Raw genomic sequence first — 18145 nt, 5'->3', positions numbered from 1 at the left:
GCATCACCGTGTGGGCACCGTCCCTGCTGCCCCCTGGCCGGCCCTGCCAGCGGAGGGGCGAGGAGGCAGCGCCGGGATTAGCTCAGGTCTCTGCTATGTGACACGTCTGTGTCTTTTGGCAGCAGGCGCTGCTGCGAGGCGTGGAGCTGTTTGTGCACTCCCGAGTTTCCGGAGCACCCCGAGGTCCCCGGAGCTCGCTGCATCCCCAATTCCCGCTGCGGGGACGGCGCATGTGGGTGCTGCCCGTGCAGAGTGACACGTCCCCAGATCCCTGGCTGTCGTGGCCCCTCCATCCTCCCTTGCCGGGAGGGCGTTGGAGAAGCACTGATATCATCGGCACCGAGCCTGACTCATCCTGGCTCTTCAGCACAAGCCGTGCCGCTCAGCGGGGCACACATTTTATTCCCATTAAACCATTGCAGGCAAGCCAGCTCTACATAATGATTTTTTTTTTACTCGTAGCAAAGCGTGCCTGCCCCGGGCCAAAAGGTGAGAGGGGACAGAAGTGACGCTGGAGTCAGCGGAGAGTCTCCACTTCTGGTACGGAGCCCTAGGAATGATTCTTGCCAGAAACCTGCAGGGTCTGTCTCGGCTGCCGCAGCATCCCTGCCTGCCTGGTGCCTCCAGAGCGGGCTCTCAGCGCTGCCTTGTGCCAACAGCCCCTTCCCCAAATGCCCCGGTCACCAGCCCAGGTGGCAATGTCACCTCTCCTCCCCAGCTCCTGCCAAAAGACCCCAGGGGGGGCAGCATCAAAGTGCCCCTGTCATTGTGAGAAAAATGTAAGGTGACTTGTTCCTCCTGCCCTTCCTGCTCAGGTTTTTCCCGTTTATTAGAGGTTTGGGGGGTGAGTCAGGAGCTGCGGGGTGAGGATGGAGCTGGGGAGGAATCGGCAGCTAAGGAAAGGCAAACCAGTTCCAGGCACAGGTGAATCACTTGCTGGTGAAAATACATCTTATTCTCTGGGAAGCATGCGTGGATGGGGTTGGGAGTGAGCTGCAGCTTGACTCCATCAGAAAACTGTGGAGTCAAGAAAAAAAACAAGGCAAGGCAAGGCTGCTTTTCCAGTAAATGAGGCGATACACTGCAAGGGAGCAGCCTGCAGCCGGCAAAGCTCCAGCAACCCGTGGTCCTGTGGCTCCCTTAAAAGGGGCGATTTTAGCCTGGGACAGCGGGGAGACAGAAAAGCCATAAACACCCTCAAAGGAATGTGGCTGCCGAGAAACGAGAATCTCCGCCGGCGAGGCGAGGTGGGGGGAGCCTGGATGGGGTTTGCACCAGCCCTCCGTGCCTGGAGCCAGCCTGTTTCTTGGCCATGCCCTGTCCCGAGGGAGCACCCCCTGTCACAGCGCTAACAGTGCCTGTGTGGTGCTGGGACAGGCTCCTGCCAAGCCCCGGCGTGTCGTGTCCCCACATCCTCGGGCTCCGTGCCATCCAGACATTCCTGCTTGCCAGCTGCTGGCACGGGGGCAGGTAGAGCTGGGATGTGCTGTGGGGACAGCAGGACACCAGCCTGGGTCACAGGAGGAGCAGGCAGGACTGGCAGAAGGTGCCTGTCCCAGAGGAATTCCCTCTTCATCATATCCCACTTTTTTTCAGGCAGCTGAGCTGTTGTGCACAGACTTTGCTCCTGGAGCAGCCCCGTGTGTCCTGGGGCGTTGTGCAGGTTCTTGGGAAGAGCCCTTGGGGCTGGCTTGTCCCTGCAGGTAGCTGTGGGCATGTGGGGACACCTCTGGGCCAGGCTCTCCCCTGCCTGTCCCAGGCTGGTGGCAAATGGAATGTGCCTGACTGGAATGACCATGCTGCTTGATTTTCTCACAGGACTGGTGAAGATGCAGCACGTGGCACTCGTCTGTAAACAAATGTTGTATTTTGTTGTTTTTGTTGATCTTTCATAAAGAAATAGCATTTGGTTTTCACACCCCAGCCCTTTTTGCTTAGATTTGGGTACATGCAGTGTTTGCAGAGTTGTGGTTTCCAATTGCTCCGGGTTCCTGGGGCTGGAGTTGTCTGGCTGTGGTGGCACAGCTGCCCTGGGGGTGAGGGTACCAGGGCACAGAGGGGTCCCACTTATGAGGGTCCTGGTACCAGTCATGTCCATGGGCTGGTGCAGAGCAGTGTCCCCAAGAGCAAAGCTGTCACCAGCAAGGAGAGGGATCTGACATCCCCAGCCTCCACAGCAATGCCACCAAAGCAGGCAGGAAACTTTCTGTTCCCCTTCCTGCTGGAGCCAAAGGGATTCCTGGAGCAAGAGCTGGGATCAAGCCACAGACATGCAAAATCCCAACTGATGCCACAAAGACCACACAGCCTCAGGAATTGCTGAGCCAGGGTCTGGGCAGGAGGTTTTGGAGCTGTAGGTGCTGATGTTTAGTCCTTTGACCCTTCAAAAGCTCTGGGTTTTGCTTCCCACCCTTCACTGCACTCTCCTGTGCTGTTCAAGAGACTCAGTGAAGAGTTCCTTGCCCTGCCCGGAATCCTGCTGCTGGCAGCGGGCACTGTGCCATGTCCCCGACTCGGTCACACCCGGAGTGGGCAGCAGAGGCTGCGGTGGGCAGGGGGTGGGGGCCTTTGGGGTGAGGATGCTGGTACGGGGGTGCCGTGTTCCCGGAGGTGGATGCAGTGTGGGCAGCGGTCGGTGCTGGCAGAGTCCGGCCAGATGCGAGGCGGGGAGGTGCGGGGCTCGGGATCCCGGGGCTGCGGGTGAGGGGCCGGGGGTGCCCCGCACGCTCGACAGCCTCGGCCCGGCCCCCTCCTTAATTAGTCGCGGCCGGAGCCGCTCATTAGCGGCGGCTGGGGACGGGTGCCCTCCCCGCGGAGGCGGGAGGGAGGGGAGCGCTGCCGGCCCCGGTGGTGCGGGCACCGGCACTGGCACCGGCACTGGCACCGGCACTGGCACCGACAGCGGAGCGGGGCTGGAGCCCGAGCCCGGCGGAGGATGGGGCAGCGGCAGCGGCGGGGCCCGGCCGTGCTGCTCCTCGCCCTGGGTGAGGGATGCGGGGGTCGGGGCGGGGGGAGCGGGAGGAGGGGGGATGCGATGAGGGTTCCCTTCTTCCCTCCCTCTCTCTGTCCCTTGGTCCGGGCGGGTCCGCGCGGCTCCCCCCATCGCTGTCCCAGGGCCGGGGGTGCCTGTCCCGGGATGGCAGCCCGGGCTGACCGGGCTCGGGTCTCGCCGTGTCCGCCGGGCTCTGGGCACACCCCGACAGCGGCGGGCACAGCCGGGGGGCGGCGGGTTCGAGGCTGTCCCGCGGGGAAGGGGCGCTCGCCCAGCCGGGGCACCCCGGGGCGGGGGTTCTGGGCTCTGTCCCCAGGGGTCCCGGGGCTCACCTCGCCCCCGGGGCTGGCAGGGCACCTGGCCGGGCTGCTGGCAGCGGGACCCGCCTGCGCCGACGCTTACCGCGGCCTCTCGGACTGCGTGCTCAAGCTGGGGGACAGCATGGCCACGTACGAGGAGGAGGAGGGCATCGAGCTGCAGGGGCTGCACAGGGTCTGCAGGTGAGTACGGGGCATGGCCAGCCTGGCTTCTGGCATTGCCCGTGTCTGAAGGCTCTTGCCCTCCTGAGTCCCGTCGTGCATGCACACACACATGGGCTCCATACCTCACTCCACAGTTTCACGTTGACCCAGCAAACTTCTTCTCTCAGTCCGTCCATCCATCCATCCATCCATCCATCCATCCATCCATCCATCCATCCATCCATCTCCTACCTGTGTCCCACCGGAGTTTGTATCCCTGGTCCTTGGCAGCAGCTCCAGCTCCAGCACTGGTCCCACCAGCCCCTGCATGCCTGCAGCCAGGAGGAGCAGAGAGGGACCCAGGAAAGTCTCCCCTGCACCCCAGGTTTCTGTCAGTGCTCTGACCCAGTGCCCAGCGCTGCCAGGGACAGCCCAAAAGAAGTTTTCTCCCTCCCTGTCTGGACCCTTCATCCTTCAGGCGTGGATTTGTCCCAGCCCTGGTTTGCCCGAGTTTGTAGCGGTGCCCTGAGGTGGTGATGTTGGCAGGATGTTAACTGTAACAGAGCTGAAGAAGAGCTGGGCAATGAGGGGTGGTGTTGGGCAGATTTGGGGAAAGGTCTGCTTAAAAAGCAGATTAGGAGAGCAGCAAGGTGGATGGAAAATGTTTGCAGAGATAAATGGAGGCAGCTTTGCATCTCCAGAGGAGCTGTGGGGAGTGAACGGGAGTTACAAGGAAATGCAGATAGCAGTGAAGGGAAAACCCAGGTGCCTGGGGGCGGTGGAAACCTGGCAGAGCGAGGTGGAGGGCTGGGTGCCCTGCGGTCACGCTTTCTGTGCTGCTGGAAACCACCCTGCAGGCTGGGACCTGCTCTGTGCTCCCCCTTCTCCAGGAGAAACCCGGATCGGGATGAACAGCCTCCCTGGGGCCTGCCTATGGGTGGGCTGAAATGGGAACTGCTCTGGTTTGGGCAGAATTGATGTTTTTTGGTTTGTTTAGGTTTTTTTTTAAAGGAGGCTTCTTAGTATTAGAAAACACCCAAGCAGTCAGTGTAGTCCATGCTGCTGCTGGAGGAGAGATTCCTTTGCTGAAGCTCATGTGAAACGTGTGATCTGGATTTTTCCTGCAGCCCAGAGGCACAGACCATCCCCAAAGAGGTCCTGGGATCTTCCCTGGCAGGAAGCTGATGATGTCCCAGCTTCCTGCCAGGAAATATTTCTGAATTATTTGCCTTTGACACCCAGCCTTATCCATTTCTGGAGCTGGTCCCCTCTCCAGGAGGGTGGCTGAGGGATGGACAGGGCGCCAGGAGCTGCTCTGGGGGGCTGCTGGTGTCTCAGCTCGGTGTGCAGCCTGCCTGCCTGAGCAGATGGGGGCTGTGGAGGGTGAAAGGCTGGGAATTGCCATCCCAGCTGAGAGCAGATCCAGGCTGGAGCTGTGTTCTCCTTCACCTTCCCGAGCTTGTCTTGCCTGAAGACATGGGGCAGGTTTAACTCTTACCTGTCCGAGCTGCCTGCTGCTGCTGCAGGTTGGGAGTGAGCGCTGGAGGTTGCCAGGGCTGGCACCAGCTTTTCTCATTATCTGGGGACGTTTATTCTGCCACAGTGACTCGGTTTAATGAACTCCCTCACAGCTGGCGTTCTGACGTAAGCCCCAGCTCTGAGCAAGCAGAGTGCTCAGGTTTGCCTGTCTGCACAAAGTGTCATCCCCAGCACAGGCACTCAGAACCGTGCTGTCCTGTACAGGTGCACAGTGTCCCCTCTCAGGGGACTTTACAGAGGACCTTACAGAGGTGCAGTGTCCCCTCCCAGCCAGCTGGACTGCATCCCCCTCCTGACAGGTGACGTGTGTGCCTGGTGTGTTGGCAGACATGGGAAGGTGTCAGAGCAATTGCTGCTGTCCTCCAGACTCCTGTTTACAGCTTGCAGGGAGCTGGGCACGGTGCCAGCCCCAGCCCATGTGGGACAGGACAGCAGAGCAGCTCCTGCTTTATTCCTGCAGGACCACGGGTTGTCTTTGCCTGTTTTCTCTTTTCCTTCTAGTAGTCTCCAAAAGCCTCTTTGCACTGAACAGCTTCTACTTGTGAAAGTAATACCCAGCAGATAAATGGAGATGATTCTAATGAGAACACAGTGACTAACTCCTGCTGCCCCTGCCCGTACCTCAGGAAAGCTGAGACAGCCTGTGGGAGCTCTTGTCCTTCTCCCTGCTTTGTGCTCCCATCTGCCCTTGACTCTGCTTGGAGAAAGTGATGAATGAGATGTGCTGGGCCTTTGTTTGCAGCCTGTGTGAGATACTCAGGGAAACATTTGTTGATGGAAAATAATGGATTTTATTGACTTCCAGAGAAAAGGGAGGGGGGAAAAAAGGAATAAATAATTTCAGTGTTTTGAGATTTGGAGTTTTAGCCAAGATGCTCTGGGAGATGATGGAGGGGATGAATAGTCTGGGAAGCTTGCACAAAACACAAGGGCTGTTGCTGCTCGGAGGGCAGGCTCAGGGCAGCAAGGCTCTGCCTGGCATCCTGCACTGTGGCAGCCCAAAGGGACTGACAGTGTGGTGTCTCCTGGCTGCAGGTATTGGGATGAATTCCACACCTGTGCCCTGACAGTGCTCTGGGAGTGCCAGAAGGAAGCAGCAGCTGTCTGGGAGATGCTGAGAAGGGAGTCCAGAAAAACCAAATTTCAAGGCAGCTTGTTCGACCTGTGCAGCCCCAGCATGGCCCAAAGCTCTGCCTGGACCCACGTTCCCAACATTTCCATGCTCAGCATCCCCCTCATCGTCACTTGGCTGAACTTATAAACTGCAGCTCTGTGAGTATCCCAACAGAAGTGGTGGCAGGGTGTGGTGTGGCACCTTTCAGATGTGTTTTCCAAACCTTGGAGGAATACACTGTGTGGAGCTCAGAAACTCCCAGCTCCATTCTGCACCTGTGAGACATGGAAGAGCTTGGCAGCATCTCCAGGGTGTTGAAATTTCTCTGTAATTTGGAGTAACTCCTCTCCCCCTTCTGCCTCAAGGCACAGGCACAGATCTGGCTGTTGGGAGATTTGGGAACTTGTAAATACAGGGCACAGGATTTGGGGAGAAATGATAAATTCTGGAAAAAAGATGAATGCTGGATACTTCTGCGCTCTTTTATGGCAACTGGAAGGAAACCTGTTTACTTTGCTGACTCTTTCCACCAGATCAACTCTCCAGGGTTTTGATTTGGACACTCAAAACAAGATGGGTGTTTTCCCACTGCTCCATGAGGTGCAGGGGATGGTGTCTGTCCTGTCACAGGCTGAAGGGAGACCTTACTGCCCTGTGCTGGCCTTTCTTCTTTGAGGACGTGGTAAAACCCCTGCTGAACAACAATCACAGTTGCATGACTTCTCTTGCACACATCTGAATTCCTGAGTAACTTCTGTGTTATGTGTAAATCCCTTTTCTATGGACAGAGGTGGAAAATATTTGGGGGGAGAGGGAGTATCAAGCTAGGAGGACAAAAGGGATTTATAGCAACTCCTCTGCTTTAAAGCTTTCCCCAAGGTACCTGTAAGCAGCTGTGGGTAGAATGTGTAATTCCAGAGTATTAAAGTTTGTTGTAGAGCCAACAGTATGGCAGAAGTTATTTGTCCTTGCTCTTGCTCAACAGCACAGTCTCCTCTTGTTTCCTTTGTGGCTCAGAGTGTTGTCAGTTTTGCAGCTTCAGTACAAGCATGGAAGTACTTGGAACAGAGAGGTGTTTGCAAGTGATTTCTGAGTATGTTGGAGAAACACAACAACTTTATTGGTTAGCCCAAGGCAGCCTGTGTTTTATGGATGCTGATGGATCTCTGTGCCCTGCCTGGCTGCACAGGGCCATGGGGTGTGTGCTCAGTGTGAGCAGGGAAACCAGAGCCCAGCTAACTCCACAGATCCCACCAGATGCATTCCAGGCATTGGGAAAGTTTCTGGAGCAAAGGATCTTTTTCTCTAACAGTGCTGTTGGGTCATGCTGCTTTCCTCTGGCATTCACGTGTTCTTCCTCTTACCTTCACTATCCCTCAACACTCTGCTCCTGCAGCAGCAGCAGGAGATAATGAAGAAATTGGAACAAATTCCAAGAAATAAGCCAGAGCAGCTGGTGTTCAGACAGCACTTCAGTGCACAAGTTGTTACTTATGTATTCAGTACTCAGCATCTGGGGCACAAAGCCTTAGGGTGAACACTGGAGAAAGGGTAAATCAGAACATTGTAAAACCTGGAGTGAACCACTCAGATGCTTCATTTTTCTTTGTACTCCAAGTCAACAGCACTGTTTGCTGTTTCATCCTGTTCCCCTTTCCCTGTTAACTTTAATGGCTGGGGAAAGCTGAAGCAGGGCAGGGTGATGTACAACCAAGACTGGAGTATTTTGGCTCCAAATCCTGTACCTGCTCTTTGTTTAGAACAACTGTTTAATGCCATTAGGAAAAGAAATAAGCACAGCCCCCTAAAATCCCACAACCCTTGCCTTGTCTTTGAATTTGGCAATTCCTCTCTTAAAATTTTCTACGTTGAAACAGCTTTGGGAAGAGGGAATGTAAAAGAATCAGATTGGCAAGAAATCTTTCTGCAAAACCATGGATGCAAATGGCTGACTGCCACTGCCATCATCTCTGAGAAGAATAGGTCTTGGGACATATCTTCCCTGGAAGCAAATCCCTCAACTATAGCACACAAAAAAAAACCCCCAAAGATTCATTAAGAAACAAAGACCATCTGCCACTGTTCTGGTATGGAGCAGCAGATTTTTTGTGTAAGCCAAAGGTGCTTCTAAATCTGACTGAAAGCATGTGAGAGAAAACTAGGTCTCACAGTATGGGAGTGATGAGTTTCCTCAATCAGTATTTCATTTTTAGCAGAACTTCCTCTATGCCTAGGACAATTAAAGTAGAAGTCCTTAGGAAAAAAAAAGGTAATACACAGGTTCATTTCTCCTGGGCAGTCAGCAGCCTTCCAGAAAGATTTCTGATCCTACAGCACACTTCATGCTGGTGCAGTGCAGCTCCTGGGATGTCCTGCAGCCTCAGTGTTAAAGCCCCATTTGTCAAGGATCCTTCTCATGGCCTTGCTGTGAGTTTCTCCAGATACAAAGCTGTCCCCAGATCTCCCCCCCAGGGAAGCTGCTGAAGCTGTCACAGCATATCTCATGTATTTAAAAAGAAATGGCTTAAGTGTTCTTTAGTCCAAAGTCTTCACCTTTGTTCCTGCAGGGGAACAAAGGTGGCAGCTCTGTTAATACAGACCCACAGCAACCCTGGCAGCAGTTGGAGGAACGTGGCTTTGTCTCCTTGCTCTCAAATTCACTGTAATTAATCCCCAGCTCCTTCTTGCCTCAAGAACAGCCCTGAACACAGCAGTTCACACGAGGCTTTGGTGTGGTACTAAGCCTTGAGGTAAACCTGCAAGCTTTCCCTGTCCCTGCAGGACTGGAATGTTCTTTCTCAAGAATAGCACCACGAAGCAGCAGAGGACAAAATGACCCTGCAGGAGTTTTAAAACATGACTAACAGCACGGCAGTGCTCGTCACCCCGAGGCAGCACTGCCCTCTGCTCCTCACCCTGATCCCAACACAGCACTCCCTGCTCTTTTTGAGGGACATACTGGCACCTACTGGAGACCAGTTTACATCCAGCCTGAGGTGACTGGGACAAAGGAAAGTATCCCTGCACATGAAAAATGAGATTTTGAGAAGGGATGGACTGTCTTGTTGCAGGGGCAGCCCTAGGAAGTGACCTTTGGGTGTCCCTCCAGGCTGGCTCCTGCCCAGAGAAACACTTGTGTAAACTCTTCCCTCTGAAAGCTGCTGCTGTTTGAAACCCTGCTTACAGGGGCTCTGGTCAGGATGGGCTCCTGGTGAAATCCCCCAGTATAAAAAGTGCTGGTTACATTTGTTTAGACAGAAATCCTCCTTTGGAGACCTGCTGAGCATGTAAAGCAGCAGGATGTCACCCTGCCCCCATTTACAGTGTCTGAGTGTGAGAGCAGAGATTGAAATACAGCTCAGCTGCCCAAGAGCACCTCCAGAGAGTTTATCAGTCTCACATCATCCCACCACTTTCCAACAACTGAATTAGCAAACGATTTCTGCAAATTAAAACTTACAAATATTAACATACAAAGGGAAGTTACTGCAGCAAGATGCTGCACAGGAGAAAAATTCTGTCTCTAGACCTGGTTTGCCCTCATTTGGGGTTGCACACCATGGCCATCCCTCAGTGGAAACCAGGCAGGATGTGGGGCTGCTTGCTTGGGCTGCTGGATCTGGAGGAATCACCCAGCTCTGGACCCTCAGCAGTAAGGGGATGTCCCTGCCTGGTGAAGTTTATTTGAAGGACCTCTAAATATTCAAGAAATAACAACAGTCTCTTACTTAACATCACCTCTACCAGGCAAGAACCTGTTGCTGGACTGCTGAAGCCTGATGGGAAAGCCCATCCAAGAGCATCATGGCTGCAGGACACTTCTGGCAGGTTTCCCCAGGGCAGCTCCAGGCTCAGGCTGCACATGTGGAGATCCTGGACTGCTGACACTCCCCCTGAAGTGGGGTTATGCCAGCTGACTTCCCCAGACAGCACTCAGTGATGCCTTCCCTCCAGAGCAGAGGTATGAAATGTTTATTGTAGGAAATTTTATGTGCCCCAGACAGTGGGCACCTGACAGCCAAGTGTTCTCTGGCTGCATCCTCCTGTTGCCATGATACAGACACTCTGGTATTTCTTGAAGTGCTCAGCTTCCCAGGAGAGCCGTAACACTCACAGCAACATTATATTTTTATTATTACAAAAGATTTCTTCAGCAAACTGCTGTCTGTCACCTCTGTGTATCAAACATGGAAACAGCAAACAAACCCATCTAACGTTACAGGTTATTATTTAGTGTCTCAGCTGGTGATTCAGGTAAGTACAACTGTTTTCTTTCTCCCCATCCATTCACTTCCTTGACTCTTTTCCCAAGCAAAGCCCAAAGAAGTCACAGATTGGAAGCAGCAGCTCCCAGCCCCACTGCTCACCGTGGCAGCTCCAGCAAGCAGAGCTGACCATTGTGTTCCCATAAGGGCACTCCCACATCGTTACATTCCAAATGCTCCTCACCGAGTTTGGCTACCTGGCATTTAACAGTCTCACGAGTGAAGAGTTGAAGGGCACACTCTCCATCCAGTCCATATTAATACTTTGTGTTAACAAAATAAACTTCTGCTCCTCCCCTGCTGTCAGCCGATGCCAGAGGAGACGCTCACACTCATGCAGTCACCGAGGTCCAAAGGAAAAAAAACAAAACCAAAACCATAAAGTCTGAACAGACCTGCTGTGCTTCTTGAGGGATGATTCTGAGGCATTGGATGCATTGTGCTGGGAACAATGACAAAACGCAGCGCGCGGTTGCCAGCGGCAGTCTATACGTTGGATTTGGGGGCGGAGTTGAGGGGGATCTCCCGCAGCTCTATTCTCATGCACAGGTACTCGCCGATGGCCGCCATCAGCGCCGTGCACACCACGTGCACCAGCCACCACGTCAGCGTCGAGGGGAAGCGCGAGTTGTAGATCCAGCAGCCCAGCAGGTGGAAGAAGTGAACGGTGACGGTGAAATCCAGGCACTGCTTCCCTCGGCGGATGAAGTACAGCAAGCCCAGAGCGCTGCAAAGCAAAGGCAAGGGATTAATGAACTCCACCAGACCTGTGGAAAAGGTGCTGCAGCAAGAGCTGTCAGCAGTTCTCACTGCTGATTATGCAGTGGGTTTAAAACTTCTTCAAATCTTTTAAGAGTAGATTGTTTCTGACCTCTCTCCTGGCTGCTGCAGCAACACTTGCAGGCTTACAGCTTTTTAATTACATGATGGCAGGAAAGTTAGATTTTAGTGCAGAAAACAGGCAGGAATTTATAGACTATCTCCTAATACATTAGTGTTTGCTGAAATCCATTAATTCTAACTTTTAGTAAAATCTCCCACAAAAGCAAATCTCAGTCCCAGCTGGGAAACTGAGGCAGAGAAGTGAAATGACTTTTCCAGGTTCTAGAAAGCCAAGAGTCTGCAGTTCCCAACTGCCCTCGGCAGACATGCTTAAGAAGGCATAGGAATTTTGGGAGATGTTTAGAGAGAGGCAGTACACCACACTGAATTCTTTTACAACTTAATGGCACGAAAAGGACAAGATGCAGGAGCTCCAGCTAGCTGCAGACTTACCAGGTGAGTGCATTGAGGATGAAAGCCATCATGGAGAGCCTCCCCGGCGGGGTTGAGAAGCCTAAAATCTACATGGGACTATTAGTAGGAACCCGCGGCACAAATCGCAGCCCGAGTCTCCCGTGGCACAGCCCTGCTTGGATCAGGATCTACAGGAGGAGCTGGACATGTCTGTCTGTCTGGGGGCACCTATGGGAAAGGGAAAGGTCTGGTTCTGTGCTGAGGGGAATCCCCTAAACTGGGGGTGGAGGGTGTGCGTCCATAGTGGGTTTGTTTCTAGGGGGTAGGGAGTATTTATACCAGGGGTACTTATAAAGGGTATCTCTATAAGGGGGTATCACCTACAGAACGCGGTGCTCTGTCTCCACAGGGGCACCACCTGCACAGGGTGTCTGTCCCTAGATGGGGGTACCTCCCACCACACACCGAATTGCTGTCTCTGCCCCGGGTACCTATTGAGAGGGACGGCTTTACCTCCACACTGGGGCACGCACACAGGACAGGTCTGTGCACTGAGGGGCTGCTATGGGGCAGGGGAGCCCTGAGCTCACACCGGGGTGCTCCCAGGGCGGGGAGCTGTCCCTAGCACCGGGAATGCCCACACGGGAGCGGGCTCTGCCTCCCCGGAGAGCCCCAGCAATCCCCCCGCTCCACGGCCTGTGCCCACGGCGGCGGCTTCCCGGGGCGCGCCCTCACCTCGTCGCTGAACACCTGTTGGAGGGAGGGCCCGGTGCTGCCCAGGGTACCGAGGAGGGCGAGCCAGAGCCCGAGCGAGCTGTAGTATCCCGCCTGCAGCAGCACCATCTGCGCCACGATCAGCGCGGGGTCCCACACGTAGCTGCGGAACTGCGCCGCCATCGCCCGCCCGCCGCCCGCCCGCGACGGAAGTGCCGGGGGTGCCGCGCCAGAGCGCCCCCTGGCGGCGGGGAGGACCCTCTGCGGCCCCGAGCCCCGCCCGCTGCCCCGAGCCCGCTCGGTCCCGATCCCAATCCTGATCCTAACCCCGCTCGGTGTCCTCGATCCCGCTGGATCCCGATCCTGACCCCGATCCTGACCCCGCTCAATCGCAAACCCGACCCCGCCCGCTGCCCCGACCTCGCTCGCTCCCGATCTAGATCCCGACCCTGCCCGCTGGCTCCGACTCGCAGCTACGACCTCCGACCCGGCTGCCCGCCGTGCCCAGTGTTCAGCTCTCCCATATCTGCCTGCCAAGGGCGTCCCCAGCCCTGTCCCCTGCCGTCGGTCGGTGCCTTCATCACTAAAAGTTGCTAAAAAGACTCAGAGTCCCTCGTGCTCCCCCGTCCCCCTCCTGTGATCGGCTCTTGGCTGCGGGGCTCGGTTTGGTGCCCTCAGTGAGCCGCAGCGTTTGCTTGGCTTCAGGTATGAGATTGTCGCTGTGTGAACAGTGAAATTCCCGAGGTTTTGTGGGATTTTGGAGATAAGGCTTCCCCAGCCCTGCACTGGTGTCAGCGTGTTCAGTAACGTGGCCGAGCAGCCCTTGCTAAGGACACAAATACCAACCATACAAGAAATTGTTGTCCCCGGGTATTTCCTTTCATTTCCAGGCCAGTTCCTGTAGGCGCTGAGGCTCTTGGCAGCTGCTGCCCAGCTGTGCTCATTTTAGCTCTAGGCCATACCAGGATGTTGTTCCGAGTCCTGGTGTGCCCTGGCAGCACCTTTCCATTACAGGGCTGGGTTGGGAGGTTTCTTCTGGTACGTGCTGATATCTTTATTTGGCCTCATGACATGGCCAGGTGCCAGGCACCCTCATGCTCCACTGTACCCCTTCTGTGATCAGCTCCTGGCTGCTGGGGCTTGTTGTGAGCTGTCCTGCTTGCTTGGCTTCAGGTATAAGAATTGTCACTGACTTAATAGCAAAATCCTCAAGGCTGTGTGGGACAACGGAGCATTTTGGAGATAAAATCTGTGCTAGAAAAAGGAGAGGAGGCACCCCCGGGCTGTTTCGGTCGATGGGGGAGTTGCCACAAGAGCCTATTTCACCTGGAAAAGAGATAAAAAGGGTTCTGAGGGAGGTGGTAGGCTCACATCAGTCGTGGGTGTGGAATATGCTGGCTATGGGAACACAGATTATGATCTCTGACAGGCTCTCATGACGTTTTTTCCATGCCTCGTATGGGAAGTTCCCTATGCAGCTCTGCTGTATGTTTTCCTTTCCTCATTCTGTGAATTTCTGTGCTGAGCCAGGTTTGACACATTCTGTTCCCTGTTCCCTGACCATTTCCTAGGAAAGATTGTGCAAGGCAGAGGCACATGTGTGGTGGACGTGGGCCACTATTGCCGAGTTCTCACTTAGGCCTTTGGAGAATCTATTTTTGCAAAAGCTCCAGCCTCAGCCAGTGTAGAAATGAACAGGGGAAAATCCCAGCCCTGTCAGTGCTGTCTGCTGCCAACACGTTGCTGAGCATAAATTGTGAGGCTCGACACTTCCTCTGTTAATTCTTGGTAGAAATTGGTTTCCTTTCCTGAAATCTGCCGTGTTTGGCTCTCAGAGACATGCAAGGCGTCACTTAGATATTAATTCTCACTTACCTATTTCTTTTATAGTCCCTCATAGGACTAACTTTCCTTTGCCAGCAAACATTTTGTCAGTTTAGACAAAGCTGACTAAAGCTCCAAGCTAGTGTAAGGTAGCGCTGTTGGTATCATTGTTGGTTATCTTTCCACAGCCAAATATCTGACTTATCCAAAAGTCCATGGTATCACAGGATACAAGCTGGTGTTTTGGGAGGTGTTGACTTGAATTGCTTTGGAATCTGAGGCTCCTCCCTGCTTGGTTGCTGCCCTTGTGACTGAAGGTATGGAATAGCCACAGGTGAGCCTGAGGTGTGATTTGAGGCTCCCTCCTGCCCTGGACAGAGTTCCCATATGGACACAGGGAAGGGCTGTGGCACAAAGACATTTGTGCTGTGACTCAACTGCAGTTGAGTTTGTGAGCTTGTTTCCTGTCTGACTTTGTGACAGCAACTTTCATGGTCATGTTTGTTTGTTCCTGCTCCTGATTTGGCTCTCTCTCCTCTCCAGGCTGCTCCAGCACAGGTGACTGTGTTCTTCTCCTGGAAAACACGGTGTTCTCCCTATGGGGTACCTTGCCCCACACTCCTGCCCTGTGGAATAAGGTTTAAAGTGGAGCTGGAAAGCAAACAGCATTGGGAATTAAACAGCTTTCTTTATTTCTCTTTTCTTCCTCTTTGTTTAAATAAAAAGTTGGAGACAGCTGTGGAGGAAACGTGTAAAAGAGGAAAAGGATGTTGAAACAAAAAGACCATGATTTCTAGGGTGCCACAGTGGGTGCTGCTGTCCTGACTTCTGGTTAGAACATCGTTTTTAAGCAGTGACTGTTCTGTGAGTGCCATCTGCGTGTTGTGAAGAGCACAGGTGGAAGGAACAGTGGTGATACGCCCAGGACGCAGCTGATGACTTGAGGGTGTACCCAGGTCACATGAAACCATTGTGGTCACTTCTTTATCAGGAGTGCAGGAAAAGAATAGCCTATTTAGCCACAGATTCTTTCCTTAAAAAATAGCTGCCTAGGAGGGTACTGTTTTCCTCCCCAGGAATCATTGCCTAAACAGGAAGCTGTTTATTTAGGTGGTCTGTATTTTACCAGCTGGTGTACAAAGGGTGGTGCTGTCTGGATGACCTTTGCTGGAGTTCATTTCCCTCCTGACTGGAAGGTAGCAGTTGTGCTAAGGTCACCTTTGCTAAAGGGACAGCAAGGCTAAGAGCACATATTTCCAGAATAACTTGTCATTAAGTGGCTCAAACCATGGGATGAGAGTTTTCAGTCACTCTTCTTCCTCCACCCATGTGGTGTGCGGGTGTGTTTTTCCAAAGAATTCACTGAATGGACTTTGGAATTTTTAAAACCCTACTTAACGTTTCTTCTCGCTTGAGAATCCTGCTCTAAGCTCTTTCTAAAAATTTGCCTGTAGGAACTGTGCTGAGCTTGGCTGGAGAATCTCTTTTCCTGATTAGTGCAACAGAATTTATCATCAAGTTGTTTAAAGGGCCTTGTGGTCTTCTCAAGATTATCTAGATTATTTCTTTTTATTTCTATTATTCTGATTTATTTCTATTATTTCTATTATTACTTATTTTTATTTATCTCTAGATTATTTCTTGATGTGCCATGTAGAAGTGAGATTCCCTTCAGCCTCCAAATGTGTTGTATTTGGACACTCCATTTCACTTCCAGCAAGTTTGTGTTGTGTTGGTAACTGACAGCTGTTTATTTTGATTTTCAACATGAGGGTTAGGTAATTCTTCACTGGGTTGGGAACAGTGGTGACCAGCCTGTGTTATTTCTCTGCCAGCTGTAATTTTTATGTGGAGAATGCAACTGACACACCTTGAATGTGAGAATTCATTGCCCAGAACAAATGTGTTTCTCGACATGCATTTCATTTTGCTTCTGCTTCTCTCCTTTGGGGTGAAGTTTCAGGAAAGGACATTTCAGTGGAGCATTTTTGCTCTCTGGGCCCATTTGTCCTGTTGCTCTCTCAGAGTGTCACATACATATGGATTTTCTGCATTATTCCAGAGAGGAGAATGTCAGCATCTTGAAAGGAAACACTTGAAGGGTAAAATGAAGGCAGCTGTTTTATGGCCATGAGTTTAGAATCATATGATGACTTTTATGACTGCATTTCCTCTTATTCTCTTGAGATACAGTCACAGAATGTTTCTGTGTATGTGAGGAAGGGAGGTGGATCTACGCAATGCACGTTAAAAATGTCATCAGTAAAGTTACAGGAATTTGTTCTCAAGGCTGACAAGTACATTAGGCTTTAGTTTAATTTTCTCTTCCGTTTCCAGAAGCCCAAGATCAGTTTTCCTGAAGGATTGTCCACACAGATGTGAGATGGATGGACAATGTGTGTGGTCCCCAGGCCAGGCAGACTGACTCCACTCCATCCTATCACAGCAGAACTTCCCTGGGAGGGAAAACACTGTCCTGTGCCATGCAAGGGGATTTTTGGGTGGAAGGGGTATGTGTTGAGTGTATGATTACCAGGAGCTTGGCATATTGTGCTGGTTTGGAGAGGAAGTTAACAGGTGAGTGAGCAATATTTGTAGCCACAATACAGAAAGCTGGTTTTGAAAGCATCTTTGTGGTAGCTGCTTTAGCTGGAAGGACGTGTAGAGAGGTCATGGCCACATGCACACAAATACAGGTGGCATTTAGAGGGTTCAGGGGCACGGAGTACTTCTGGCCACCTTGTGCTGCTGAGGCTGTCTCCTGTCTGGCAGATGTCATGGTAAGGACCTCTCTTTGCACATTTGACCCAATCTGTGTGCTCTTGTTCCTCACCATCCACTGCTCCCCACCTCTGCCGAGTGCCCAGACCTGGATATTTATGAGAGCTGGGCTCCCTGGCTGCAGCAGCAGTGATTTTTATCAGTTCCTCTGTGTGACGAAGTGAGGGTAATAAGGAAGGGTAGCAACCCAGCCCATAGCACAGACCCCTCCCTGATGGCCTTGGATGCTGAGGTGAACTACAGGGTTAGTGACACATGGCTGTCCTGAGCACAGCAGGTCAGCAAACTCCCCCACAGCCTGTTCAGGTTGGCTCTACCATTACCCACATGTGTGCTGTCTTCACATCTTTACTTTTCTGAGCCCTGAGCAGCGCCCCTTGTCACTTCATATTGTGCCAACAGGTTCTGCAGCCAGCTCAGCACGGATCCCTCCTGCCAGTGGCCATGTGCCTGGGCACAGTGCTAGTAAACACTGAGGACACCAATGGATCTCAGCTCACAGCCTCTGCAGCTGTGTATTCCCAAAGGAACAGGCACTTGGAAAAGCTGCTTCACCATAGGGATCTTTTTGGTTGGAGGTGGAACACGGGGAAGGCTACAAGTTCTCTCAGGTAGTGCTGGAGAAGGCTGAGAATCAGACCAAGAGGCGCTGGCATACCTGGCAGGTGGGACCATGGCACATATGCTTTGCTATGCATTGCCTCCCTGTTAAGAAAATATTTTATTCTCTACAAACCAGAGAAAATCCGCTGGAAACTCAAGTGAAAATCTGATGTGGCTGCAGCATGAGCACAGGGCTGTAGTGTTATGGTGTTTCAGGTGCCCCTTGGGTTAAGGGGCTGAAATAGAGATTGTCAAGCAAGTTTTTATGGTCAGGCAAAGTTATTCATGTGAGAAGAGAAACGGAAATAGTTGAACTGCGCCGTTGGGTTTTCCGCCTCCTTTATCAGTGCGGGTTTTTGTGCTTGCCGCTTACTTAGAAGACTGAGGGAGCGGTTTCGTGTTCCATCCCCGAGTGATGCAACCGCGGCGGCGACACGCTGCCAGGGACAGGGCTTTCTGTAAATGTGACATCGTCACTTGTGGAATGCTGCAAAAGCGGATGCTGGGTGCCCGCTCCCCCCACTTTCTCTTTCCTCCTCCTTGCCCCCGCTTTCCCTTCCCTTTTTTCCTCTCCCCCTAATTTTTCACTTCTTCCCCCTCTTTCGCTTTCCGTCTC

At 52.8% G+C, this 18145-nt stretch overlaps 2 protein-coding genes across 2 annotated transcripts; one reads left to right on the top strand and one right to left on the bottom strand.

The window, feature by feature from the left end:
• Nucleotides 1-2806: 2806 nt before the first annotated feature.
• On the top strand, nucleotides 2807-7055 carry LOC135456235 (neuritin-like). Its single transcript, XM_064729978.1, has 3 exons — nucleotides 2807-2984; nucleotides 3345-3492; nucleotides 6028-7055. Exons 1-3 carry the CDS (start codon nucleotides 2936-2938, stop codon nucleotides 6251-6253), a joined length of 423 nt encoding a protein of 140 aa, XP_064586048.1. The 5' UTR covers nucleotides 2807-2935; the 3' UTR covers nucleotides 6254-7055.
• A 3158-nt stretch (nucleotides 7056-10213) lies between these two features.
• On the bottom strand, nucleotides 10214-12546 carry SYS1 (SYS1 golgi trafficking protein). Its single transcript, XM_064729857.1, has 3 exons — nucleotides 12343-12546; nucleotides 11647-11714; nucleotides 10214-11098 (listed from the first exon to the last, which is right to left on the bottom strand). Exons 1-3 carry the CDS (start codon nucleotides 12502-12504, stop codon nucleotides 10858-10860), a joined length of 471 nt encoding a protein of 156 aa, XP_064585927.1. The 5' UTR covers nucleotides 12505-12546; the 3' UTR covers nucleotides 10214-10857.
• Nucleotides 12547-18145: the final 5599 nt, after the last annotated feature.

Source organism: Zonotrichia leucophrys, chromosome 20 (genome assembly GCF_028769735.1).
Source record: "Zonotrichia leucophrys gambelii isolate GWCS_2022_RI chromosome 20, RI_Zleu_2.0, whole genome shotgun sequence".
NCBI classification, from domain to species: Eukaryota; Metazoa; Chordata; class Aves; order Passeriformes; family Passerellidae; genus Zonotrichia; species Zonotrichia leucophrys.
The sequence above is the reverse complement of the archived record's forward strand: the minus strand, read 5'-3'. Positions and strand labels throughout refer to the sequence as shown.

Excerpts from the sequence above, each read along its gene's own strand:
- LOC135456235 (XM_064729978.1), top strand. The coding sequence starts at position 2,936 with ATGGGGCAGCGGCAGCGGCGGGGCCCGGCCGTGCTGCTCCTCGCCCTG. Across the intron at positions 2,985-3,344 it reads CGTGCTGCTCCTCGCCCTGG|GGCACCTGGCCGGGCTGCTG; the intron begins GTGAGGGATGCG and ends CGGGGCTGGCAG. Across the intron at positions 3,493-6,027 it reads GGGCTGCACAGGGTCTGCAG|GTATTGGGATGAATTCCACA; the intron begins GTGAGTACGGGG and ends TCCTGGCTGCAG.
- SYS1 (XM_064729857.1), bottom strand. The coding sequence starts at position 12,504 with ATGGCGGCGCAGTTCCGCAGCTACGTGTGGGACCCCGCGCTGATCGTG. Across the intron at positions 11,715-12,342 it reads AACAGGTGTTCAGCGACGAG|ATTTTAGGCTTCTCAACCCC; the intron begins GTGAGGGCGCGC and ends AGTCCCATGTAG. Across the intron at positions 11,099-11,646 it reads ATCCTCAATGCACTCACCTG|CGCTCTGGGCTTGCTGTACT; the intron begins GTAAGTCTGCAG and ends TTTGCTTTGCAG.